A 25,613-nucleotide genomic window follows, 5' to 3' on the forward strand; every position below is an offset into this window, starting at 1 on the left:
TTATATTCTTTAATTATCCGCGAATTTCTAAATCGACTGTTCAATTTCTAACTTCAGAATAAAAAATCGAAATTTATATTTAATGTTTTATTTATTGATTTGTTTTGTAATAGTTTTGTGTAATAAATATTGAAATATTAAATAATCTTAATTTAAATAATTATTAACTACAAAATAAATAAATTGCATTAAATCTAAAAATTCTTCAACAAAACAGTTAGTTTTAAACGTATTATTTTAATACTTTAATAGTATTTGCTAATAAATAAGTTTGCATACATACATATGTACAACCATACAATTCCTAAATGAAATGTAAAATAAAGGTTTTTCTCCCCTATTCGTCCGTAAAAGAGGGAGAGAATGATTTTTACAGTAATTACAAGGGTCTAATGCCCTTATAATTGCAGCAAATTAATTTTTATCACACATAAAAAGGACCATAAACATTACACCATGGGTGGTATTATACAAATCTGTGTGGGTGTGTAGTTGATTATATGGATACCGGACATGGAGCGAATGTTGCACTAATATTGGCAACATTTTGTTGTTGCTTAACTTACTATTGTTTGTCTAAATATGGCTAAGATAAGAAGGCTTGTAAAAATAACAAATTTCATTTTAATTATTTAATTAAATGCATCCGAAGGAGGTCTTGATTCATAGTTTGTGCCACTACTGTAGGACCAATATGTGTTTCTTTGCGGTGTATTGCTTGTCGTAGTTGATGGTGTGGACGTTGCTATTTCCGATGTTGATGAAGATGTGGATGGCGCCAGTGTTGTGGTCATTAGATTGGTTTGTTGAGATCCGGTTATTAAGAGCGGTGAAGAACTTATCATACTGGAGGATGTTGGGATGGCTTCCGTTATTGGCGACGGCATCGAGGCTGTTGACGGCGACAGAAAACTTAAACTAGAAGCTGACGAAGATGGTGAAATGTGTTCCGTGTGAAGAGTAGCAGGTGGATGATGATGGTGGTGATGAGAATGGTGTAAACTATGATGCTGAGCGGCATAGTGATGATGTTGATGGTGATGAGCATGATGGTGCGGAGGAACTTTATAAGGATTTAACATGCCCATACTGGTGGTAGGATCACATCCTTGAGCTTGTGCCTGACAAGCCGCCATTAAGCCGTGAAAATCAAATTTATATGCATAACGTTTGCCATGGACTTTTGTCATTATGTTTTTATCATAATAGTAACTGAAATAAAAAACTATGTATTAGGTTATTGTATTTATTATATAGCTTATATTTAAAATTAAATTAAGCTTATTTCATAATTAAGTTTTTTTACATATTGCCGCCTCGTTTGTCATCATTTGTTGCGGTCCTACTGAAACTCAAATTTTTTGCTTAAACTGGACTTTATTTTCAAAGAAATGTCTGTTTCATCATTTATGCAATTAATCTGCTAAAACATTTTTCGCAACATTTACAAGTTATTAACGTGTAACATACATTCATACACAAAGATATTGAGACATACGGCGTCAAAATGTTTTTAAAGATATTTTATAATTTTCAACGATTTTATTGTTATTTTAACCCTTTGATGGCACTGATTTTTTTGAATATTAGGGTGAATCCATATCCAAAATGACATAAAATAACATTTTTCAGATTTACCATCTCCGGTTTTAATGAAATTTCCAACACATATTAATGTTTGAAAGTGTGACTCAATTAAATCAATTTGATCGGAATTCCGTTCCAGACCAAAAATATCGCGCTTTGAAATTTAAAAAAAAAAAATCTAAAAGTATATACATATTATTGCTCATAATTTTGAAATTCCTTTATTACAGTATATTTTTTTAAAGAAGGAAAAAGATATTGCCTTTAAAATCGTTTAAATATAATATTTTACTTCCAAAAGGTTAAAGGTCAATTTTCATAGTGTATAATTTAAAGTTAAATAAGTCAGGCGTGATTTGATACATAAATCCTCTTCTCTATTCTTGTGAAATTTTTTCGAAATTTTTTAAATTAAAAAAACTATAATCAGAATCAAAATTCTTAAATAGGGAAGGAGTTTATATAAATTAATATATGTTTACTTTTTGAAAAATCAAACTAAAACCTATTTTTTATAGGTAAATGGATATTTAAGTTGTTTTATAGATTCTTTGTATGAAATGGATAGGTATTTTTTAGTATTCATGATATTAAATCTATTGACCATTTTGGTCAACTTAGTCATTATAAGTTTAATAAGTTACATTAAAAAAATCGTTCACCTCTTACCAAAAATTGTATCTGTATGTATATGCATTGGAATGCACCTCATTCCTATCCTTTAGTGAAATTCAACCACTTAAATGTTGTTACCCACGCATAATCGCAACACAAAAACCTCTCTCTAAAAATTAAGTTAAAAAATGTATGTTTCTCTCTTTTATCTGAACGGTGTTGCCATAAAGCTAGATTTTAAAAGTAAAGGGAAAGAAATACCTACTTAATATTTTTAGAACCGGTTCACACAAAATTTTACTTTGAAAGTTTGAAAATGTCTTACAAATTTTAAAACTTAAATGTTAAATTCGAATCGTTTTGTTTTTGTTAAAAAAAAAAACAAAATAGATTTAACAATTTTACTCAAAGTACTCAAACGCTATCTGGAAACTACAAATAAAACTCTTGTTTTCAGAAATATTATTTTAAATATTTACAGGAATTCCGCTACAGCATATTTAAACATATTTAAATTTTTAGCAATAATTGAATTTTTAAAACATACTTTAGAAAATATAATTTAATAACTCTACAAAAGTATCAGGAAGTATTATATACTCAATTGGAAAGTTTTAATGATTGAAATTTTAATTTTTAATTTAAAATAACAAAAATACTTACTTACTTCCTATGGCAACACTGTTTATAAAACATACTATACACACAGATACCCATACACATTTATGTTTGTATTCTTCTCTTACTTACCGTAAAGCTCTACTAAGTTTATCATAGTTCATATTTGGCTTTGCTTTGCGCTCTCCCCACAATTTGGCCACCATATCAGGGTCGATTAATTTAAACTCTCCATTGGTGCCTTCCCATGATATGCAATTACTTTTCGACGAATCACCAAGCAGTTCAAGCAAAAATTGCCACAATTGTATCTGCCCCGAACCCTGAACAACCAATCGATGTGAAGCGGCATTTAAAAGTTGGTATGGATCTGAAAAATAAAGCAAACGAAAATATAACAAACGTAACAGAAAGATACCAAATGTTAATATTCCTGTATCTGAAGATAGAAATAAAAAAATTAAAAAAAAGATATACATTATGGTGGCATTTGTAGGAATTAAACAACTCTTTGAGAAATGTATTCAGCAAATTTCTTGGAATTTTATTTAACAAACAAAACCACTTTTGAACTTTATGAAGCTGGTTTTTTCGCAGTGCTTTTAATTCACAAGGCTGAATTATTGTTAAAATTAACAAGAAAGAAACGGGACGTAAATAAAATTTATTATATTTTTTTTTAATTTAAAGTAAAATGTATCTACCATGATCAATATCATTTAGTTAAAATTTTAACCGGAACTAGATTTATGTACTACGGTATCAGTTTAATTAAGAAATTAGGTTTTGAAGGGGAATTACATTTGTTTATGATATCTCATTCTTTTCTCTATCAAAGTTAAAATATACATATTTAAATTTAATAATGCGGTATTTGTTTAAGGATGTGCTAATGACATTACAAAAAATTTCAATGAAAAAATTATACAAATTTCTGCTTAATACAAACTTAAAGATTTTGATTTGAAACGCGTTTACAAAATATATTAACGTAATCAACCTATAGGTTTACTTATAAATCAATTGCCGTGCATTCAAAACTAATTAAATAATTTTAAATAATCGGATAATGGAATTTTGGTAAAGAGTATTGTAGGTAATGTAATTATTTCATACATTACTTGGTAATGAGTGGTCGTTATGAATGACATTAATTATTTATTTTTTAAATGTAGCCAATTGTCTATAACATGTGTCTAATAAGGAATTAGTTTGTGGTTCTAACCCTAGTCGATATTAGAAGTTTTTTTTTAAAAATATTGATATTCGCATTTGTGTAAAAAGCATTCCAAATACTAAGATAAAATAACTTGTTAATGGAGTATGAGATTATACAAGTAAACATAAAAATTTACTGCAAAGTCGGTTTTAAATACGGAAAAATCGGGTAAGCACATTTGTAACTAGTTATTTTTTGGTCATCGTCGAACAAAAATAAGTAGTTATTCACCCAAAAAGTAACTACTTACACTTTACTTCAATATTACTTGCTATTTACCGGGTAAATAATGATTTTGTTGGGACGTTACAGAAGCAAATTTTGAAATCTATATTTTAGTTAAATTTTAATTTTCTGAAAAACAATTGGAATTTTCCAAAATACAATTGGAAAATTCTGATATAAAATTGGAAATTTTAAAAATACGATTTAATATCGTGTAGGTAAAATGAAAGTTTGAACATTTTTTTATTATAACTACGCTTTAAAAATTAAATCACAAATGTATATCGTCACCTGAAACGCAAACGGTGCTAACTAACCAAACATTTCAAACCAAACATTTCTGGTTGGTTCGACTAAAATTAACAATTTTATTGACAAAAAATAAAGGCCCTTTATACAAAAACATTCAAACATTAAAGGTAAAAAGTCCAATTTTTAATTTTTTGTCAACTATTATAACAACTGATAGTTTATTGCTTATTATGTTACAGAATAAGGTAATAATTAAAAAAAAAACACAATTTAAAAATTATTGTAATTATTTTATACAAAATTTTGAATTTACAAATATTTCAATTCATATGTAGTCCGATATCCGGAATATATTTACTCATACAATTTTTTACATAATTCGAAGTGTCACAAATGTTTAATAAATCATTAGCAGTTTATTAATTTGCTTAAAAATAAAATTAAAATTATTATCTTATTAATTTGTAAAACATTTTTGCTAATTAGTGTTTATTTCATCGTAATGATAATGATAACGAACCATTAAATATCATAGATCTTGCTGTAGCCGTCGCATGATGACTCGGATGTCCGTGATAATGTGAATGGTGTGGTGGCGCTGGTGGTTGCATACGTACACCAAATCGCCGATTAAAGTCTTCAGAGAGGCGCCACATAACGCCCACATCAACACTGACACTCATTGTTAAAGAAAAATATTTAAATACAAATAATTTATATATTTTTTGGTTCGTCTTAAATAAAACTTGTTTTCGTTAAACGTTTATACGAACGAGTAATTTTTTGTCTGTTCACAATTATTCACAAACCAATTCCGAGAATTTTATTTTTAAAAATTTATTAAATATTTTAAGTTTATTTATATTTTGTTAAATTATTTTTGTTTTTATTTTTTAAATAAATTTAATCAGCTGAGTAAAGTAGGAATTTCTGCACAGGAAGTCGATATTAAGTAATCGCAAATATTAGTTCAAATCTAAACTGTTTCATATTCCGTTATTTGTAACCGTTACGTACGAGTGTCTGAATCTAACTGAATATTGTTTTTAGTTGTTTAATAAAAGTTTTCACTACTTAAGATATTCAACCACCTTGCACCATGAAAATTACAATACATACTCTTGTGATGCTAGAGTCAATTTCATTCACCCAATAGGTGGCAAATTTATTCCTTATGATGTTGGTAATGGTGCTGGCGTTTCAACTACTGCTTGTTGTGGTTGTTGTATTGTTATCCTTTAGCCGGAAAAATTCAATATGTGCCAACCTTTGTCAGCTTTTGTTAGCTTAAATTAACCCCCCTCTAAGTAGAAAAGATTTGACTTAGTTACTTGTATGTTTTATATCTAGATTTGATTTTAATTCACTGGCAAAAAATCTAATCAATTAATTTGAAAACATTTCTTATAGATTGTCTGTAACTTTATATGTATATGGTGCATAGATCTAGGCGTCTTAATTTGTGGATCTCAACTGAAATGAAATTTGAAACTATAAACCATATGTTTAGAAAACTGTAGTTCAGAATCAATTTTTAAATTTATCATAGGCTTATAAAGCATTAATAATTGATTGTATAACTGAGGTCATTTACAAATTAATTTTTAAAATATTTTTTTTTTAACCTACCAAAAAATTCTGAAACCTTTATATACATAAATTAAATCCTTATAATTATAAAATAATAATAATTGAAAACGTTCATATTTCACTGAACATGATATTAAGCCAATAAAGGGAAATAAGCGACGAATGAATATTTTCCTGCCAAACTTCCGATTCTGTTTTGCATTTATTTAACTTGTTTATTTTTTATTTAACATGTTAACTTCTTCCTTCCTTTTTTCCTTTACATTCAACATGGTGGGTGGTCTTTTCCCTAAAAGCTACAAACACTTGCTATTATCCACCCATTCAACCCCATAACAATAGTAATAACAAAAATCTCATAGATAAATGCGCAAAGAGTCATGACATGACTTTATGACCCCATGCTGTTTGTTAGTGATTTCATTGTTTGCGAACGGAATTCAATGATTTTTGTCACTACTTCCATTCCTTCCTATGTTGATCCTTCATTTCTTATGCTGTGTGTTGTGAATGTTGAAGCATCTAGGATTATTGTGATTTTTATTAGATACCACATCCTGTGAGAAATTATCATATTTACATCGTTTATTACAGTTCATCACTTGAGCCACCAAAATGACATGACAATGCATTCCGTGTGTCTGCCCTTCACATCGTTAATGCCTTCATCATGGTTTTGCTTTTTGACTTTGGAAGTTTTTAGCAAAATGTAATGAAATGTTTGCTCAATTTATTGTTTATGGTCGTGAAGTCATTTACACAGTTATTAACCTGAGATTTTGAGTTTTTTTAAGAGTCATAGGTAAAGTTATTCTTTCATATTTCTTATGATAGTATTACTTTAAGTATTTTAGGGGATTAGTGTTTAATTACATTTCCCAAGTTAATTAAATATACGTTTTTAATAAATTTATTTTAAATAAGTAATTATATAAATGTGAAACTGAGCCCTTAAAAATATAGTTATGCCAGTTTTGATGTAAATTAACGAAGATGTGTTTTGAAACGAATAAGAACTCAGTTTTATAAGAGCAGAATCTCTGGTAGGAATCGAACACACATTCCCTACAGTGACAGGCTAGAACACTACCTCCTATATATATATATTAACGGACCATATCTCAACAAATACAAGAGATTTTTAAAATTTTCAAAAATTATGACAAATTGGGACCATAAGTTTTATGATAACTTAAAGGTTATGTAAACGTTAAGTTTAATGGTGGTTATAGCTTTATCTCGACATCTCCTTTCCTAACAGAACCTAAGAATCTCCAGAGTATTCCTTGAATACCATATTTGTTGTCCTTATTTGCCATACTTACTGCAGCTTTTTTTATACCCTCCTCTACTATCAGTGGTGATAGAGGGAATATATAACTTTGTCTTTGCACAAAAAAGTCACTGTAAAATTTCGATCAGTTGACAATTGGTCATAGCTTTCGAACAAGATTCTCTTAGAAAAACACTTAAATTCATAGAACTCATTGCCAAACAATGATATCTATTCAAAACTTGGCACAGAAAATATTCTTTAAATTTGTTTAACGATAATCCATAATTGTTCGTTATTCCCATACAAGGATCACTTCCGATAATTACGTAAACATTTTTTATTAATTACAAAATAAAGTTTTACACAGATAACCCTTTATTACCTTCAGAAATGTTAGGTCCAATTTCTTTTTGAAAGCCATTTACCGTATTTAACTACTTGCATTATCATAACTATTATTATTAACAATTACCACTGTATTCATAAAGATATTAAAAGCTTATTTAAGGTTTGTTTCGAAATATTTTCCTTGCAAAATTCCTACAATAAACCATCAATAATTTTATTAATGAATATGGGGGAAAGTTTACAACAATATGTTTACTTAAATTTTTCACTCACTTGCAAATTATTAAATATCGCCAGAGCATTAAAAGACATGAGAAAATATTTCACCAAATAAAAAATTAATAACATAAAAGTAACTGGTGTAGGGTATTTATGATTTGGCACGGCCGAGTATAGCAAACTTGTTTTTCCTTATGTTTCAATATTTCGTATTGTTAACGGAGATCTTTCTTCAAAGGATGGTATTTTACAAATACAAAAAATATACAGCCTACCAAACAAGTATCGTAAATATGAAGTGAATTTTGAAAGGATTTATAGAAAGATCCTTTTGAAATTGATTACATTTTTGCTCCTAAATTCTTTTATATACATTGGTTTACCGAAATTCCAAATATTATATTATTTTCGGTGAAAGATAGAGTTTTTATTGTAAACGCAAAAAATGAAACTAATGTTTTTCAAATCATAGATTAATAAAATGCGACTTTATGTATGTATAACTAAATGATGATCATCAGATTTTTAACTGATCAAATTGCAATTTTCAATACCACATTAATCTAATCGGAGAATATTCTTAAAAAATTTCATATTCTTTCTAGGACCTATCCATCCTATGACGGAATTACTAAATATTTCAAATAAAAACAACTTTTTTTTATCAAATATTTAAGCTCCACCCTACTATTTACCAAGGATTTGAAATATCTCACTGTATTCCACACATGCTCCATAAACACTTCTTATCATTTAATGAGTTAAACATAGTATATCGCATGTGTGATAACAAAAGGGTGTGATGTGAAAAAGAAACAATAACTTCTAATACATTTTACGCTTATCATCAATGAAAGATCTACCTAAATTACCAGGCCATTATTTAGACAACTTCATGTGAAAGTGTTAATAGAAAGCAATTGCAATTGACTTTTGACCACAGAGAGTCTTTGGGTACAAAAGGATTTACTTCTTTATGTTCAAACAACTCCCCAAGCAGCTATTTATTGTAACGAGAGGTATTTAAACGATTTGAATCAAATCAAATAAATAAACAACTAAAACTAAGTATTCAATTTGGAATGGTCAGTGTTTTTGAAGGGTATGGGAAAAATAAATTGAAATAAAAAAATTGCAATAAATTTTTTGCCATTGAAATAAATTGAATAATAGAAATTGTTTTGGCAGAATTTGCTATGGTCTGCTTCAGAATTAATTCCAAATATTCCAAAAAAAGTTAGAACGTTTGCTCAAGTGTTAAGGAAACGTCCAGGAAGTTTCCATAAAGCTTGAACAATTTTAAAATGTATTTAAAAAAAAAACTTACTCGGTTCATTATCATTTAACATTGGACTTGTTTCTCTACCCGTCGCGCTGTGCAGAGTTAAAGCGAAATGTTTCGCAAATAAAATGCCTCCTTCGCGGGATCCTGCACAAACCCAAAACTCGGCTCGGCTCAGAGTGCAAAGTTCGGCACCGGTCGTGGGAAAGCGGGCAATATCCGGTTCCGGTTCAATTTTAAACTGTTTAGTCATCCATTTAACCCAGCCGGCTATATGTTCAGCTTTCCAAACACGTGGATCCAAAGGAACTTCGACTGGCGAGAGTGGAGGTGGAGTGGCTTCTTTAGAAACAACATCTGGATTATCCACTAAGACAGGAGAAAAACTTTGCGTTTCTATTGATGGCAAGGCAGGTGGTATTTTCTTTTTGTTTTTGCTTCGTTGAGAATTATCACTAGTATCTGTGGTTGATGAATTATCCGATTCTGAACGATCGGTGTAAGTACTTTTTGATGAGGAACTACTACTACTGCTACTATCACTGCTATTAGTGGAGGAAGAACTATAACGCCTAGGGGGCGGTATTTTTCGCAATGATCTTTTTTTAATCGTTTTCTTTTCTTCCACGCTGGTTTGTACTGTTTTCGCACTTTTGCTGATTTCTTCTTGCGGTTCATTTTCATGCATTTGGATTTTCAATAAGGTTGGCGAATTTGGTTTACGCATCAATTCTGAGAATAAATTCGTTTCTGTTGTTGGAGCAGTTTCGCAAGTAAAGCAATAATTTAAAATAACAGCCATTTATAAAAAAAATTAAACAACAAAGGCTTGACGACACCACGACACGTTGGAGACCTTAAAGTCTTAAGTTCTTAAGCGTTCTAGGAAAAACCACAATATATTTCGTGCTTTAACTATTTGAAACGCTAACATTATCAATATAAAATGAATACAATTATTTTTGGCTTAAACACTAGTAGAATTATAAAAATAAAACATTTATAAAGCAAATCACCGGCCGGTAAATTAAAAATTGTTTATTGATTTTCTCTCTCTTTTTAAAGCGATTAAATTACGTTCGTGAATGAATATTGTTTGTAAATGCAGACTGAAATTATGATTCACATAGTAGTACTAGGGATTCCACGAAATAAACGTCAAAACAATATTAGCGTGTGGCTAGATCGCAAGTATGATTCACTAAGGGAAAATCGATCGCAAACGCGGTATTAACGACGGTCACACTCTTAAGTAAACCACAACTTTTCCAAATAATATTATTATTAACAGCAATCACTTAAAAAAAATAAATCTTTTTTTAATTTTTTTGTGTATGATCTTTAATTTATTTTTTATTGTAAACTCTTCAGTTATTTATTTGTATTGTTACTTTTTTAATTATTTGTTTATTTTTATTTTCTTGCTTTTGTTTTAGTAATTTTTTTATTATTAACTTAATTTTATATACATTTTTTTATTTTATGTAAACTTATTTACACGTTCTTGTTTTTACTAATGTATTGACAGACAACGTCCTTGTCGTGATCACTTACGCGACCGAATTGCAAGTGATTTGAAACTTCTACAAACGTTGTTGTACCACCTTGTCAACCAACTGCAGAGAAAAAAACGATCAATGAATTTCACACAATCTTTTAATTATCAACACACAGATACAACTGAAAAGAGCAAATTCGCAAAACACAATCTCTTACTGAAAGAGCAATAGACTCGAAAAATATTGTTAGTTGAAATTGAACAATTACATATTTAACCGATATATTTATAATTTTAAGAAAAATAATGAATTAAACATTTCTTATTTTCAAATTTAGATCTTCTTTAATAAAATTGTTAATTTATAAAATTAGGGGTTAATTTAAAAAATTTGGGGTTAGACATTAGGGGACTAGACATTAATAATAATTAAAATACAAACATGACAAAATATTACTTAAAAACTGATTTTTTTTCTGAATAAAATTTAAAAATAGTTTCTTAGTTGAAAACCTATTAACTGACATAATTTCTTGAGTGTATAAACAATAAAAATTTTTCTATACTATTGCAAAAAAAAGTTACTCTCATATTATAAGTTAAAATATCTCTCAGATATAAATTCAATTCAACATTTTTATGAATGAATAAATAATAATCATGACTATCTGTATTTAATAGTATTTTTTTCAACGTAATCACTTTTTAGTACGATCATCAATGACGTCGTCATTGAGAGAATGAGAGGGTCTGTAAATGTGAGATCAGACTTCGATGTTGGAGAAATCAAATCAAACAAATATTTGTACATTAGACGCAACACATATAATTCGTACATTAAGTGACTTGGACAGTGTTATTGTTGCTACCGATGAATGATGACTCACTCACCTCCACAAAAACAACTGAATAGTTGATTTTGTTGTTATTATTAGTTAACTAGTGGAGCATGTGGAGATTCCCTAAATGTACAAACCAACAAACAAACATTCTATTCACTTACAAAGCAATGTGGACAACAATTTCAATATTACCAACTGAATGATGAAAAATTCATAACAACAAACAATTTTTTTTGCGTCGTCATCATTCGTGGAAAATTTGTATGAGTGTATTTTGGCATTTTTAGGCATGAGATCGTTATTGTTGTACTTTGCGATTATTTATTTATTTATTTTTAATTATAATTTTAATATTGTTGTTTTGATTCGTGTTATAGATTTGCCTGATTTTCTATGTACAAAACTTTGTGTATGTCTAATTGATTGTACTATTTTTAAAAAATTTGAATGAATATATTTTTAATGGGAATTTCTTTAGAATTTGTCGTATTTGTATTATATTATTCTAAACAGTTTTGATGTTTCCGTCCCACCATCAAATTTGATACTGAATTGTAGGAATGATTCGGAATATTATTGTGGCGCCTTGAGGTAGAATACTCTTTCACATGGGAGATGATTCATTTCTTGTACTTCGTCGAAATGCAGAACATTTTCTAGTTAATACAAGCGTTAAATTATCTCTTTTTGCTTTTAAGATAAGTAATATGTATTTAAGTGTAGTGTATCTGCACACGCTTTTATCATTTTTACAATACTACGGCCTGGTGTTATGATCGTGATTACGTAGAAATTCATTCATAAAAATTCTATTTACTATGTGAGTAAACACTTGGTTGATGAGGTGTCTTCTCCATATGATATGTGGTTGATAATGTGGCGTATGGATTCATCAATAAATATTTAAACAATTATTATACAAATCGGTTGTGTTGTGGTCGATCGTAGTATATGAACGTAATTTCATTTCGTCATGAAATTGCTATCGTTTAATTGTGGGAATGTGATAAATTAAATAAAATGGACTTTTAATACCAACTATAATAGTATATTATGTATTTGTATACCCTACACCACTTTAGTGGGGAGGGTATATTGAGTTTGTCCTATACCACTCTAAAATATACTAATCGATTAAGCTATGTCCGTCCGGCTGGTTGGCTGGCTGGCTGTCCATGTAAAACTTGTGCTCAAGGTACAGGCCGCAATTTTCAACATAATTTAATGAAATGTGGTACACGCGCTTTTTTGACTAATGACTAACCCTATTGATTATACAACAGAAACATACAACAGAAACACCCAAAAAGGAAGTTTAAACTTATAATTCTGTTAAATATATCTGTATCTCGATAAAAGCGGTACAAATACGTTTTTTACAAGCCTTGATTATCTTGCCAAATTTCGTAAAAGTCGGGACCCTTTTGATTCTATCTCCCAGAAAATTACTTAAAAATTCACACATAAACACTAATATCGCAATCAAGTTCAGTACAAATAAATATTATTTAAATATAAAATTTTATCGGGTTCGGTTTATATTTGCGCTTAGCCCCCATATAAACACTTTTGCAGGAACATTTTTTTTAAGAAAAACTGAAATAACTACAAGAAAATATCGGATAACTATTACTTCGGACTATTAATATCATTAGAACTGAAAACTTAGTGGTTATTTTACCGTTATTTCTAAAAAAACTCAAAATTGTTATCGAAAAAAATCAGGATTCAAAAAATGAATAAACTAAATCATTTCCATCAAAAAACCTATTAACTATTTAACAGTAAAATTATTGTACATTTTCTATAAAATTCAATATTTTTATAATGAATTTTCTTCTTTTATTAATTCCTTAATTATTTACTATAATAAAGACCACATATTTAATGTTTTTTATAACAATACTTTTGATTCTTAATAAATCATGGAAATAATTATATCGCCTTTACTTATACAATCAGTTTTGAGGTACATTGATGTTTCTTAAGTATTTCTAAAAAGTTCCTCAACGTCAGTTATAGACTAGTTCATTGGTACGTATGAATTCTAAATTATCGGATTTTTAACCGGCTTACATTAAACCCCACAAACAATTATTTGTAGAATAAACCAAATAAGTCAAAACCCGGATAATTGAATATTGTAATGTTTCTCATCTGAAGATAATCTAAATTTTTGCTTACCAAATTTCTATGAATTTTCTTAAAATAGCATATCAGTTACATGGTGTTTTAATTTGCAAAATAGTCAACATCCCTCAAAGTGTTAATTAATTTGTTTGTTTTTAAAATACAACACTGACTTTGCTATTACAATAACAATTTGACAGTATGAATTCAACAGCTGTTTAGTTGTACATTTTTTCCAATTCTTCATTTTCGTTCGAAAAATTGAAGGAAAACTCGTGTAGATTTTATTGCCCTTCTGTGTTTTGTTTTTACAAAATTCATGCAAAATTTTGATTGCAAAGAAAAAGAAATATTAATAAAGTTTATTAATACGTGTAATGTTGCCTAAAACACCCAAAAGTCCTTTCTGGAAATTCGTCAAAAGTAGTGCTAAGACTCTTTTTATTATAGAAACTTTCTGCTTTGCAGCATCATATGGAGTTTATTATCGCATGAATACAAATCGTGGTACGTACATATGTATATTATTTGGCGATATTTATGTAATTAAATTAAAAACTAGTGAAAGTTGTGAAATTCATTTGTAAAAAAATTTTGCAAAAAGAAAAGGATACAAGTGACTTGTTTAAGCCGTTTACAATAGGGTAGGTCTGTTTTTTAGTTTAAAGTTTACACACATAAAATGGATACATACAACGTCACTTTGTCAGACACAAACTGACAAATTCAGATGGATGAGTCAGTCAGAGGTCTTTGATTTAAGAAGTATGTTGTTGTTGTTTTTACTGCAACTACATATTCTATTACTCTTATTATTGATTTGATGTGTTGATTATTGCGTCATAGTAATTTATATTTGCATCGGTTTCTTAAAGTTTAATTCATTGTAATACCTATAACTATTGATTTGCATACCAAGTAAGTTTTTATTTTAAGAAATCTAAAAATATTAATCATATTTCGGAAAATTACAATGTTTTTTTTTACATTTTAAGATGTGTAGTAAAGGAAAGTGCAATGGATATTATTTTTGTTAGAAATTGTACACTTTTTACCCATTATAGGTATTTTGGTTTAGTTTGGTTAACATGGTAGTTCACTGTGCGCAATTAGTTAAGTAGAATCGAATAGACTCCGTTTTTGACATTTTTCGTTAGTTCGTATAAGTTTGGAATTAATAACCATTGAAGAGACGGTATTGAACGCGAACAAGAAATCCATAGACTTCTTTAAAATTAAATTTATCTTAAGTATTGCATTTCTATGATATGAGGAAATTATTAGTATTACAATCATTAAACAATTGCATATTTATGATAAATTTTGTATCCAATGACATAAATCGTTTTTAAATTAATGATTTTCTAACACTATAGGTACCTATTAGCCAGATTAATTGATTAAGTTTTAGAAGTAATTCTTTTATTTTTAGATACATATTTTTTTGAAATCAATTTCACAAACATTGACGTTATTCGCAATTTCTTAATAATTTTATAAAATTACAATTTGAAAAATGTGCATATGGTATGTACTAAGTAATTTTTTTATTCAGTAGACAGATGTAAAAGTATCTATGTATAAAAGAAAATTGCGGTTTAATATTCTGACTTCAGTTAAATTCACTATTCATTTCCGTTAATCTTAGAGTAAATAAAGCCATTTTTGATTACTAACTGATTAATAAGAAAATCTTATAAACAAGAACAATGGTGGCACAAGTCACTGCATCAGATGTTATTATAAATTTATTAAAATAACTGCGACATTATTTCTATATAATTTAATGAGAAAAATATTTCTTTTATTTTTTTAATACAGAGTTCCGTCAGTACATTAACAAAAACTTCCCCTTCGTATTGGATTACTATTATAAAGTTGGAGAATTTCTTGGCAATAGTAATTTAAGAGAAATCGATTCTACCATTTGGCGTACTCAGGAAAAGAAGGAATAATTCCCCCCCCCCCAAAAAAAAACAAATCTAAATAAAAATAGCCAAAAATAAAACGTCGAAATAAAGTAAATTCCTTTTTATTTAAACTAAACTAAATATAAAAAAATACAGTAGTTAAAACTCGTAATTGTTAACCTACACACACTTAATTCTTTAAAATTTTAAGTTTTTCTTCTATTATCTAAAAACTTTTATTACTTTTTTAATTTATAAACACCTGAAAAACTAAATATTAACGTAAATGGCTTCAAATCCTTATGTTAAATCACTAATTTGGTTAATATCAATAGGCGGTCTTGGGTATGGTCTCATGCGTTTAACTGCACCTTCTGAGGAAAAGATAGCAAAAATTCGTGCAACTACCGCTGGTGTCCATCTAACAGAAGACGAAAAAAAGAAAGTATTATTCCTTAAGAAATTTCAAGAAGCAGCCTATCAAAAAGATCCTGTTTATTTAAAGAAACCTGAAAACTAAATCGAAAATTCAGCTCAACATGAACCACGATTTAGAAGACAACACTTTCCAAACTATGGAACAAACAGATTCTACGATCAATAATCTCACAAATCCTGCTATTAAAAAAGATCAAATATTAGAACGACTTAATAAACGCAATAAAGAACGTCAAAACTATCTAGATGTTAAACTGGAACAGCGACACAAGGACAGTTCTGAATTAGAGGGAGCAGATTATTTCAAACAAACCTTCGCTGATAAAGTGCGTGAAATAGAATTGCGAATTAAAAATGTAACCGAAGCTACAGCCAAAAAATCTGCCGGTGATGGTCCCACTATAGACCTGGCGCGATACTTTGCCGACATCACTATAGAGATCCAAGAATTACAGAAATATTTAACTAATTCCACAACATTTCTCACGGAATACAAAATAAAGTCATGTCAAAAAATCGTAAACGATCTTTTGGCCACTTGCGAAGAGACAAGAGTACGTTTAATGCCCAAAAAGAAATTTGGTTTTAGTGGCCGCAAAGTAACACCTAAGCCAGCCTTGAATCCCAAACTATCGTTAAATGACAAACTTGACTCTTCGGAAAAACTGCAGACTACAGCCTCCAGTCAAAGTGTGGTCAACTGGACTCTGTCCAATCTTAAAAACGAATACATATGCCTAAAAGAAGAACAAGTCAATGGCAAAGATATTACTATATCCAATTTAAAGAATTGTTTCGTGGAACTGCAGGGGCCAGCCGGTTCGGTACAAATATCAAATTGTCAAGACTGCACATTTTTATGCGGTCCCATAGCTCGATCTCTATTTGCTGAATACTGCAATAACTGCGCTCTTAATGTGGCCTGTCAACAATTAAGATTCCATTCATCGACAAAGTGTCGCATTTATTTGCACGTTACCTGCCGCGGCATCATAGAGGACTGTAAGGAAATCGAAATAGCTCCCTATAACTATGAATATGCCCATATTGAAGACGACTTTAAATTGGCCGGTCTTAATAAAGAGCAGAACAACTACACTGACGTTGCTGATTTCAATTGGCTGTCGCCTGATGTACCTTCGCCCAATTGGCATTTGATTAAGGACTGTCCCTCAGTCAACTGGCAGGATGTTAGAAATGAATGGAAAATACGTTACATAGACAATGCCTCCTTATAGTCCAGAGAATGGTGGTTTCATCTATTGTGGATCTTCTTAGCTGTAATCATTTTCATAATAATCATCCCGAACAAACACGCTATAAGCAATGAAATTTTAAATTTCATATTTAAATTGAAAAACCTTTATAAGTTTGTTGGTTTTAAATGGTCGTATTTAGTGACATTTATCAACTCTAATTTCCAGCAATTTAAAGAAAAGACTTGAATTTAAATTAAATCCCTCATTAAGAATTGTATAGAAAAATTAAAATTGCAAACAAAAAACATATATATAAAGTGATTATAGATTTCTTTTCTTTAATTATTATCTATGGGAAATTATGATCACATTAATTAACTATAAATCTTAGATTTTTAGTAACATCAATGTGTATTAAAAAGTTTGAAAGTTTGTTTGTCATTTAATTAACAATAATAAAATTGTAATCCAGTTTGTACGCATAATTAATAAAGAAATTAATAAAAAATAATAACTTTCAAAAACAACTTTTAACTATTTTTTTATTTTAACCAATTTCATAATGGGAAAATGATTATAGCAATCATGTGGGGTGATTTAAATACCATTTAAAAATGATAGTTTTTTTAAGAAATATCTATTTGAAAAAATATTCCCAACTTTTATCCAAATTCTCAAATATGAATTGGACTCATTTAAGGGTTTATTATACAAACAGCGATTAATGAACAAAATTCATCCATAATTTTTATAAAATTTTGACTTAAGATTCCATTTTTATTAAACATGTGTTAAGAATTTATATTTATGTATAACTTAAATATATATTTATAAAAAAAAATAATATGAAATTAATAACACAATTTTTTAAAATACTTTTCATTTTTACAAACTTAAAATAACTAAAAAAAATACAAAAATTACATAAAAAACACACTCGGAATCCTAAAAAATGTAACCAAATTAAAGAAGTGTATGTATGCTCATGACCATTTTTAAGCGCTGCAAACTTGCATACGATTCTAAGGATAAAAATGGTAACGTGCATAACCATAATGTTTTCGAGTAACAAACTACAAAGTTGGCAGTTGAAAACTTTTCTAAATTACGTTAGTAATTTTTTTTGTGTTTCTTATATTTTGTATAAATGTACGTATTTGTGGATGTATATCTTACTGGCGAGGGAGCAATAGATGGGTAATGGTGGAGGGAATGAGATTAATGTGTGTTAAAAAATTAAAATTTGATTGCGCTATTTGTAAACAATTTGTTTTTTTTTTCGTTCCAACAGTGACTTTAAATTTTAAAAAAAGAAACAGATTTTTTCTAAAAAAATGTTTCTAGTTTCGTGTTTTGTGAATTATGTTTCTGCTACTTCATCTGTTATCCTGTTACAAGATCTCTTCAACCAGCATGATTAATGGGTCGACTTATGGAATTTGGTTGTGTCATGGCTTTTATTTCTAGTCTGTAATTTTTATATATGAAATAATAGAATTTGTTAATAAATTTTATTATTTTGAGGAGATTTTAAAACTCACCTTAATTCTCTCGGTAACCAGGTGGTATCAATGCGATTTTCTACAACGGCTAATATTGCCAACGTTTTCAAATTGGGCTCAAAATCAAGTATGTTCGTGTCATTATTGTCTATCAAAAATGCTTGTTCTTGAGCAGTTTCATGAGGATAAGGACTGAAATAGAAATAAAGATATATAAATATTTGGAATTAAAAATCGTACTTTTGACAAAGTACACATTTTAAAAAGGCTGATTAAAACTCAAACTTTAATATTAAAAGCAGATTTTTGGTTTAACATTTACTGTAAAATTTAGAGAATTTTTAATATGTAAAAACGATTTTAGTTTGTTGTGAAACAATTAATTTTTAGAAAAAAAAAATAAAATTTTATTAAAAATGCTATTCGTTTATTATTTAACATGTCAGTGTGGGAGACATGTAGTACATTTTAAGTGTTACTTTCAATAGCCTAGGTGAGATAAGAATTGTTCAAAGTGTGATTAATATAAAATCAAATTCTAATAAGAATTTAAATATTAGAGAAATTTTTGATGTTTCTTAAAGCTGTTATCAGTTTTGAAATTGATTAACTTTTATGTGCATACAATTGTTTGAAATACTGAAATTTCTAAGATAACTATAGGTATAAATTCAGTAAATAATAATAGATGTCATTAAATGTCAGTGCACGATACCAAAGAGTTTTTATTGTACTTGTGTGAAAAATAATTCAATAACAAAAAGAAATTACTTACCTAGTACCACCAAATAAAAACAATCGTGAACCTTTAACAATTCCTACTTGTCGTCGTCGAGGTGTAGGTGGTTTGCCATGGGGCTTAACTAAATTCCAGCAGTTGGCTTTTGGATCAAACGTATACAAATCATTGAAATGTTGATCCAATAAGCCATTATAGCCGCCAAATACATAAATTAAATTATTATAAATAACTATAAAGTAGAAAATACGAGATTAATAAAGAAAAAAAATTACCCCATAAATCACAACTTACACATCGAATGACTTCTCCGACCAACCGGTACTTTTCCCGTTGTCGACGGTCGATGCCACACTTTAGTCTTTAGATCTAAATACACTATTTCCGGACAATACATCTCCTCTTGACTGTGATACGGACTGTGTTTATCACCACGTCCGCCAAATATATACATTCTACCGTGTATGTGCTCAGCGGTATGAAAGTCCCGAAATGATGGTGGCACACCAAATGTTTGTATGTAGCGCCATTCCATTGTATCAAAGTTTAAGGCATGGACATCACATGAAAATTCGTGTATTTCTTCGACAAAACCACCGAATATATACATACAATTATCGATGACACAGGCTGAGTGGCCATCTCTTGAACCCGGTATGGCACCTGTTACTTGTGGTCTTGACCAACTAAGTGTTTTTGGATCAAAACAATACAAGACATTACAAAGGGTTTCATCATTTCGTCCGCCCCACATGTAGATTTTATCATTGTATGTAACAGCAGTGTGGCCATATCTGGAAAGGCAATCATTTTCATTTATAGACACAAAAATACATTTAATATGTCAGTTCTTATCATTGTAAATTTTTTAAGAAATTCTTAATTTTGTTTTTATTAATAATCTATAATAAAGTTGTTCAAGTGCATACAGATATACATACATTTTTATTTAAAATTATCTCATTATGTGCACATATATTTATACATAAATGGTATTTTTGCAATTTATGTTATTTTTTGTATAAAAAATATTCCTTGAAGTTATGAATACAATGGATGAACTAATGTTTTGAGTTATATTTAAAAATAAAACATATTTTTTTTTATTTACTCTAAGTATTTACATAATATTTTATTTAATACAAATCTACTTACCTTTGGAATGGTACTTCGGGATATTTTAATATAGTTCCATTTTCGCAACGTCTTTGTGGCAACAGAGCCCAACGCAGTGTTTGTGTATTCAATACATGTACATCTATTGACTCATTGAAGCGATAATCATCGCCTGTGCAGTAGCCACCAAAGGAGTATATGAAATCACCGACACATACTGCTGCATGATTTACTCTACGTGGTCCTCCATCTAAGTGTACTGTCCAACGCATTTTCGGTTACAATAATAAAAAATATGTAAACAATGTTGTTTCCTAAAAATAAACGTACAATGAAAGAAAAATACAAAAATAATAAATAAATATATCGAAACGAAATCGAAAATGAGGTGAAGGTCAATTTGCCAACAAAAAAGCAGTGCAAACAAATCTTTTTGTATATTTATGTAGTTTTTATGCTATTAGGTATTTTTTATACCTGCCTGCTGCTAATGAATCCGTCAATTTTAGATTTATTTGGATAAGCTTTTTCCCTACACCACCAACCAAATTCCAGTCAGTCTTATGTTTTAAGGATGATCGCTGTATGGAGTAATTTTCCAAAAAAACACAACTCCACCTTTCTCTTCAGCGAAACCAAAATTGACTACAATCGAAACACAAAATGAAGCGAATAGTCAGGCACACCTGTGCTAATACACCAATTGGCAAATACTTTTCGTGCTATTTCCTCCTCTATTATTTTTATATTCCAGTGCGTGTGTTTTCTTTTATTTGAACAAGTGGTTTTAATTATAATTATTTGAGTTTGTTTAATTAGTTTTCACATTTGCAAATACATTTAAATTTTATTTGTGAACAATAATACATTAATTATGAAACTGATAATGTTATTTTTCTGCCCTCTACTTTTCTGCTTCTTCCTTGCTTTTATTATTGTTTTCTTCTTTATTTTTCACTTGATTTTCCCTTGCACAGTTGTTTTCAAAAAGGCACATTGAAGAGTCATAAAAAATTGTTTGTAGACATGTTAACTCTGAAAAAATTGAACATTTTATAGAAAATATCGACAATACAAAAAAGTCGACATTTTTACAACCTAATAAGGCCAAATATTTGAAAGTGTACTTCAAATTCTTACATAAAAAGATTTTAATAAATATTTTGTTCGCCTTATAGGGTTAATTTTTACCCTATAAGGCCATGATTCATCCCTCTGTTATCTGCATTAAATATCAAAACGTTGGCAACTCTGATTTCAAACATAAACAATTCTTTACCTTTTTTGTAAATGTTTTTTGGAGGAACATTTCATTTGTATTTTTTTGAGAAAATATGTAAATATTTTGTAATAAAATCGATATCGAATCAATAAAAATGTCTTCTTTGCACTATCAATATCAAAACAGTCAACATTCACGTGTAATGAATTTAAAATATAAATCAAAATACAAAAAATTAAAAAGGCAAATTAAACAATTGGTTTTTGTAAGTTTAAATCATATTACATGTTCTTTACAAAGTTGTGATAAATGCATATTTTTTTTTTAAATGAAAGGAAAATGCTGCTTTATGCGATGAAGTAGCACAAATACAATCAGACTTGTTGACGGCACGTGACGAAAGGAAATATTTAATCAAACGTCTTATGCGTCATGAAGGTTATGAAAGTACAGAAAAAACTCCGGTAGAAGGTTCAACACCACAAGCAAGTACAACACAAAAGCCTACAAATAATATGCCAAAAAAGCGTGGCCCCAAAAAACGAGTGATACAAGTCAATTCCAATATTGAGGATGTGGAAAAGTTAAAGCTTATTTGTGAGGATAAATTTGATGTGGACGCTCAAGGTAAACCCAAACTACCCATAAATCTCTATAATATATTAGTTCACTCTATGGGTGAAATATTGCCTGCAAATCCAAATTTCCACAATGCGCACTGGATATATCCGGTGGGCTATGTAGCCACACGTATTTATGCTCATCCCAAGGATCCACAACGTAAATGTGTCTATACATGTAAAATTTTAAATAATACGGGCATGCCACAATTTCAAATTATTCCCGACAATGATCTTGACAGTGTTTTCTTTGGGGAAACGGCAAATATCTGCCATCAAACGTTATTGGAAACTCTTAAAAGATCTTTGTCTGATGGGACCAAGTTACCCTTACATGTGCAAGGTGAAAAATTCTTCGGTTTAGCTAATAACACCGTGCAATCTCTAATCAAATTGGACGGTACCTTTAAACAATGTGCAAATTTTAGAGGTTTTCCTAGCAAAAACGATAGTAACGATTATAATATTCCTGAAGAGAAAGATCCTACTATGTCGTATGAAGCTTTGCAGTCTTTGATAACAATGACAGCGTACCACACTATGCCGGAAATAAAAGATGAACCACCGGATGAGCTATTTGAATTGAATTAAGCCAGATCACTTTTATTATTAAGTATTTGTAAATGCTTATAAAAGGTTTATAATATAAAATGAAAATAAAGTATAAGCAAGCTAAGTAAATTTTGCATTTACAATAAAACGCAAAATTTAATTAATTAAAAAAATGGATAGCAAACTACATTTTTCCATAACTAACTTAATTATTTTTTTAATTGTGTATTTTAAAGTTTTTGTAAAATAAAGTTCGAGGAAATGAGAACAAAATTTAAACAAATGAATTGTTCAGTTCGAAATACGTTAATGAATTTGGATCTTGTACTTATTTATTTTAAAAATTATATAAAAGTGGAGATAACTACCTTCGTTTCTAAAGCCTTCATTAAAAAAACGATGTTTTTCTAACTTATAAGATATGTTTTAAAAAATGTTTGCAGGACGCCTATTAATGGTTTGTGTTTAAATAAAACGCCGTTTCTTTTATGCAAATAAAAAAATATATAATAAAGCTAAAAAATCATAAAAAACGTTACATACTTAAATATTACATACAAAGAAATATTTTTTTAACAAATAATTTCTTTTATCTGTAAGTCTGTATAAATCAGTATCTTTTTGAATTTCTCTCTCAGCAGATTTTATACATTTATTACCAAAGCTAATACCACCATCACATTGAGGCCATTAACATACTAACTATCTTCGTTGATTTGTAGTCTTTGCTTGAGTAGTTGTCGGCGCAACCGGTGCTCCCGGAACTGGTGTGGGTATTAATGTTCGAGTACCTTCATTGTAACGTATCTGCGTACGACTTAAGTCGGAACGAAATTGTCGTTCTGGTGTTAATCGTGCTGGACTTATCCTCTGTGGTGGCTGAGGATAACGAAATTGTGGTGCTGATATTTGCAATGATGGTGATGGTGAGGGAGAATTGTCCTTAGCGGTACTACGTCGATGCAGTTGATTTCTTTGTTTCTGTAGTAGTTGCTGTTGATGCAGCTGCTGTTGTTGATTGTGTTTTTTATGTTGTGCAAGTTTACTGGCAGTTATATTAGCTTTACGTCCACCAAACAAAAGATTTGATACAAATATAGTAGGCGAGAATAGACGTAATGGAGTATCACTGTAAATGTTAACAAAAAATATTAATTCAACGATATAAAATAAAAATTGTTCAAAATACACTTACGTTGTTCCAATAACTGGTTTTGCCTCATTGCCACTCAATATAAAGAGTGGAAAAAATATAGAAAATATACAACTGCTTACAATTACTGAACTAGACATGTTTGTCAGCACCGTCAACGGCACTCCAAAACCCATGAAGTATGGCCAATTAATCTCTATATAGCTCAGACGTCTATGTAACTCCCAGCCCATATTAAACCATTTATATTCGAAAGAATAAAGGGAATACAGCAAACATAGATGTACAAAACACAAGACTTCACCCACGTATGGAAATGGTAGCAAATTTACTAGCATGCTTTGCACCAGAAAGATGGCTTGGACAACCAAACTAAAGAGAAAATCTGCCACCAATTTACTAATATTCGGTATTAAACTTGGCGGCCCTTTGCGTACTTTATATGCTTCGTTGGCGATATCAGCAAACCACAAGGAACTGACAATTTTGCTCAGTAGAAAAATTGGCAAAACCCACATCATACCAAATATTATAGAAAGAATGGATTGTAACCAACCCCATATCATATGCAAGTCTTGAGATTTATCACCATAGCACAGAGTCAAGATAAATTTAAGTGTTGGTAAAAGAATCTGTTCAAATAATATTATGCTCATCCAAGTAAAACCACCATTTAAGGCGCAACATTTGAGAACCTGTTTCGCAATTTTCTTTTCTCTAAAAAAAAGCAAAATAAGAATTTTTAGATTATTTGCATGCACTTAAACCCAAAACTACAATAGACAAGTCATATTTATACTGTATGTACCTATAAACTTGCAATGTTAATACATTAATATGTAGTTAGGTAAAACTTGAATTATTAAACTTACTTGAAAGGTATCGAAGGTTCTGCAGGCTTTTGTTTCTTTTTTAAACTATCCAAACGGCGTTCATCTGGATTTTCCTTATTAAAAGCTGATCTCTCACGTTGTAAATGTTCTTCGAACATAGCAGACGCTGAGGATGGTACTGGTGATGGGCTTCGCCTCGCAGTACCATGTCGACTTTCAAGGAGTTGAGCATCTGCTCTGGCTAGTTGACGTTCAGCTTCTTCTTCAGCCTTCTGTCTATGGATCTCGGCATCAATATAAAAAACTAATGTCATACCTTTGATACTATCACACAATCCATAAAAGAAAGCCAAAGAAACTGTCTAGAAAAAAATAAGCATGCAATTTTTAGACTATTATCAAATAACACAAAAAAAAAAAAAAATAACAGCAATCAGCCCCCACTCATAAACACATGAATATTGTGAACAAAGGTCTAACTGGAGGCATAATTACAATTCATTCTGTATCTGCCAAATGCCTACCTTTATCGAGTCCATTTTCAAATTTAATTTAAATTGTTTATATTTACATAAAGACAAGTTTGGTTTTCTTAACTAAATATAATAAATATTCATTTAATATTTGT

General features: G+C 29.5%; 7 protein-coding genes across 8 annotated transcripts; 4 read left to right on the plus strand and 3 right to left on the minus strand.

The window, feature by feature from the left end:
* Positions 1–104: 104 nt before the first annotated feature.
* Positions 105–12,098, minus strand: LOC111688587 (DNA-binding protein D-ETS-6-like). The gene is made up of 4 exons (XM_046951538.1): positions 11,733–12,098; positions 9,277–10,847; positions 2,953–3,190; positions 105–1,212 (listed from the first exon to the last, which is right to left on the minus strand). The coding sequence occupies exons 2-4, from the start codon at positions 10,031–10,033 to the stop codon at positions 633–635; spliced, it is 1,575 nt and encodes a 524-aa protein (XP_046807494.1). The 5' UTR covers positions 10,034–10,847; positions 11,733–12,098; the 3' UTR covers positions 105–632.
* Positions 12,099–13,927: 1,829 nt separating this feature from the next.
* On the plus strand, positions 13,928–15,662 carry LOC111688412 (protein CEBPZOS). The gene is made up of 2 exons (XM_023450923.2): positions 13,928–14,208; positions 15,523–15,662. Exons 1-2 carry the CDS (start codon positions 14,079–14,081, stop codon positions 15,654–15,656), a joined length of 264 nt encoding a protein of 87 aa, XP_023306691.2. The 5' UTR covers positions 13,928–14,078; the 3' UTR covers positions 15,657–15,662.
* A 235-nt stretch (positions 15,663–15,897) lies between these two features.
* Positions 15,898–16,171, plus strand: LOC111688422. Its single transcript, XM_023450934.2, has one exon. It carries the CDS (start codon positions 15,898–15,900, stop codon positions 16,129–16,131), a length of 234 nt encoding a protein of 77 aa, XP_023306702.2. The 3' UTR covers positions 16,132–16,171.
* On the plus strand, positions 16,151–17,775 carry LOC111688395 (tubulin-specific chaperone C). The gene has a single exon (XM_023450901.2). It carries the CDS (start codon positions 16,151–16,153, stop codon positions 17,285–17,287), a length of 1,137 nt encoding a protein of 378 aa, XP_023306669.2. The 3' UTR covers positions 17,288–17,775.
* Positions 17,776–18,385: 610 nt separating this feature from the next.
* Positions 18,386–21,535, minus strand: LOC111688383 (kelch domain-containing protein 3). Its single transcript, XM_023450890.2, has 6 exons — positions 21,083–21,535; positions 20,645–20,919; positions 19,784–20,283; positions 19,526–19,721; positions 18,790–18,942; positions 18,386–18,716 (listed from the first exon to the last, which is right to left on the minus strand). The coding sequence occupies exons 2-6, from the start codon at positions 20,875–20,877 to the stop codon at positions 18,653–18,655; spliced, it is 1,146 nt and encodes a 381-aa protein (XP_023306658.1). The 5' UTR covers positions 20,878–20,919; positions 21,083–21,535; the 3' UTR covers positions 18,386–18,652.
* Positions 21,536–21,861: 326 nt separating this feature from the next.
* LOC111688404 (transforming growth factor beta regulator 1) lies at positions 21,862–23,351 on the plus strand. Its single transcript, XM_023450913.2, has 2 exons — positions 21,862–22,092; positions 22,163–23,351. Exons 1-2 carry the CDS (start codon positions 21,982–21,984, stop codon positions 23,036–23,038), a joined length of 987 nt encoding a protein of 328 aa, XP_023306681.2. The 5' UTR covers positions 21,862–21,981; the 3' UTR covers positions 23,039–23,351.
* Positions 23,352–23,483: 132 nt separating this feature from the next.
* Positions 23,484–25,565, minus strand: LOC111688373 (etoposide-induced protein 2.4 homolog). Of its 2 annotated transcripts, none has more exons than XM_023450880.2 (4): positions 25,510–25,565; positions 25,025–25,347; positions 24,195–24,869; positions 23,484–24,128 (listed from the first exon to the last, which is right to left on the minus strand). In XM_023450880.2, the coding sequence occupies exons 1-4, from the start codon at positions 25,522–25,524 to the stop codon at positions 23,702–23,704; spliced, it is 1,440 nt and encodes a 479-aa protein (XP_023306648.2). In that variant the 5' UTR covers positions 25,525–25,565; the 3' UTR covers positions 23,484–23,701. The 2 variants fall into 2 exon arrangements, with proteins under 2 accessions (XP_023306648.2, XP_046812680.1); XM_046956724.1 differs by having other exon boundaries at positions 25,025–25,343; positions 25,510–25,541.
* Positions 25,566–25,613: the final 48 nt, after the last annotated feature.

This window comes from Lucilia cuprina, chromosome 2 (genome assembly GCF_022045245.1).
Source record: "Lucilia cuprina isolate Lc7/37 chromosome 2, ASM2204524v1, whole genome shotgun sequence".
Taxonomy (NCBI): domain Eukaryota; kingdom Metazoa; phylum Arthropoda; class Insecta; order Diptera; family Calliphoridae; genus Lucilia; species Lucilia cuprina.

What these genes read in the sequence shown, in the direction of transcription:
- LOC111688395 (XM_023450901.2), top strand. Translation starts at nt 16,151, where the DNA reads ATGAACCACGATTTAGAAGACAACACTTTCCAAACTATGGAACAAACA.
- LOC111688383 (XM_023450890.2), bottom strand. Translation starts at nt 20,877, where the DNA reads ATGCGTTGGACAGTACACTTAGATGGAGGACCACGTAGAGTAAATCAT. An exon ending in CCCGAAGTACCATTCCAAAG is followed by an intron (nt 20,284 to 20,644) that starts GTAAGTAGATTT and finishes TTGCCTTTCCAG; the next exon opens with ATATGGCCACACTGCTGTTA. An exon ending in TCGGAGAAGTCATTCGATGT is followed by an intron (nt 19,722 to 19,783) that starts GTAAGTTGTGAT and finishes TCTACTTTATAG; the next exon opens with TTATTTATAATAATTTAATT.
- LOC111688422 (XM_023450934.2), top strand. Translation starts at nt 15,898, where the DNA reads ATGGCTTCAAATCCTTATGTTAAATCACTAATTTGGTTAATATCAATA.
- LOC111688412 (XM_023450923.2), top strand. Translation starts at nt 14,079, where the DNA reads ATGTTGCCTAAAACACCCAAAAGTCCTTTCTGGAAATTCGTCAAAAGT. An exon ending in TCGCATGAATACAAATCGTG is followed by an intron (nt 14,209 to 15,522) that starts GTACGTACATAT and finishes TTTTTAATACAG; the next exon opens with AGTTCCGTCAGTACATTAAC.
- LOC111688587 (XM_046951538.1), bottom strand. Translation starts at nt 10,033, where the DNA reads ATGGCTGTTATTTTAAATTATTGCTTTACTTGCGAAACTGCTCCAACA. An exon ending in GTTAAATGATAATGAACCGA is followed by an intron (nt 3,191 to 9,276) that starts GTAAGTTTTTTT and finishes TTTATTTTTCAG; the next exon opens with ATCCATACCAACTTTTAAAT. An exon ending in AAACTTAGTAGAGCTTTACG is followed by an intron (nt 1,213 to 2,952) that starts GTAAGTAAGAGA and finishes TTTTTATTTCAG; the next exon opens with TTACTATTATGATAAAAACA.
- LOC111688404 (XM_023450913.2), top strand. Translation starts at nt 21,982, where the DNA reads ATGTCTTCTTTGCACTATCAATATCAAAACAGTCAACATTCACGTGTA. An exon ending in AAATTAAACAATTGGTTTTT is followed by an intron (nt 22,093 to 22,162) that starts GTAAGTTTAAAT and finishes TTTAAATGAAAG; the next exon opens with GAAAATGCTGCTTTATGCGA.
- LOC111688373 (XM_023450880.2), bottom strand. An exon ending in GAACCTTCGATACCTTTCAA is followed by an intron (nt 24,870 to 25,024) that starts GTAAGTTTAATA and finishes GCTTTTTTTTAG; the next exon opens with AGAAAAGAAAATTGCGAAAC. An exon ending in AAACCAGTTATTGGAACAAC is followed by an intron (nt 24,129 to 24,194) that starts GTAAGTGTATTT and finishes TAACATTTACAG; the next exon opens with TGATACTCCATTACGTCTAT.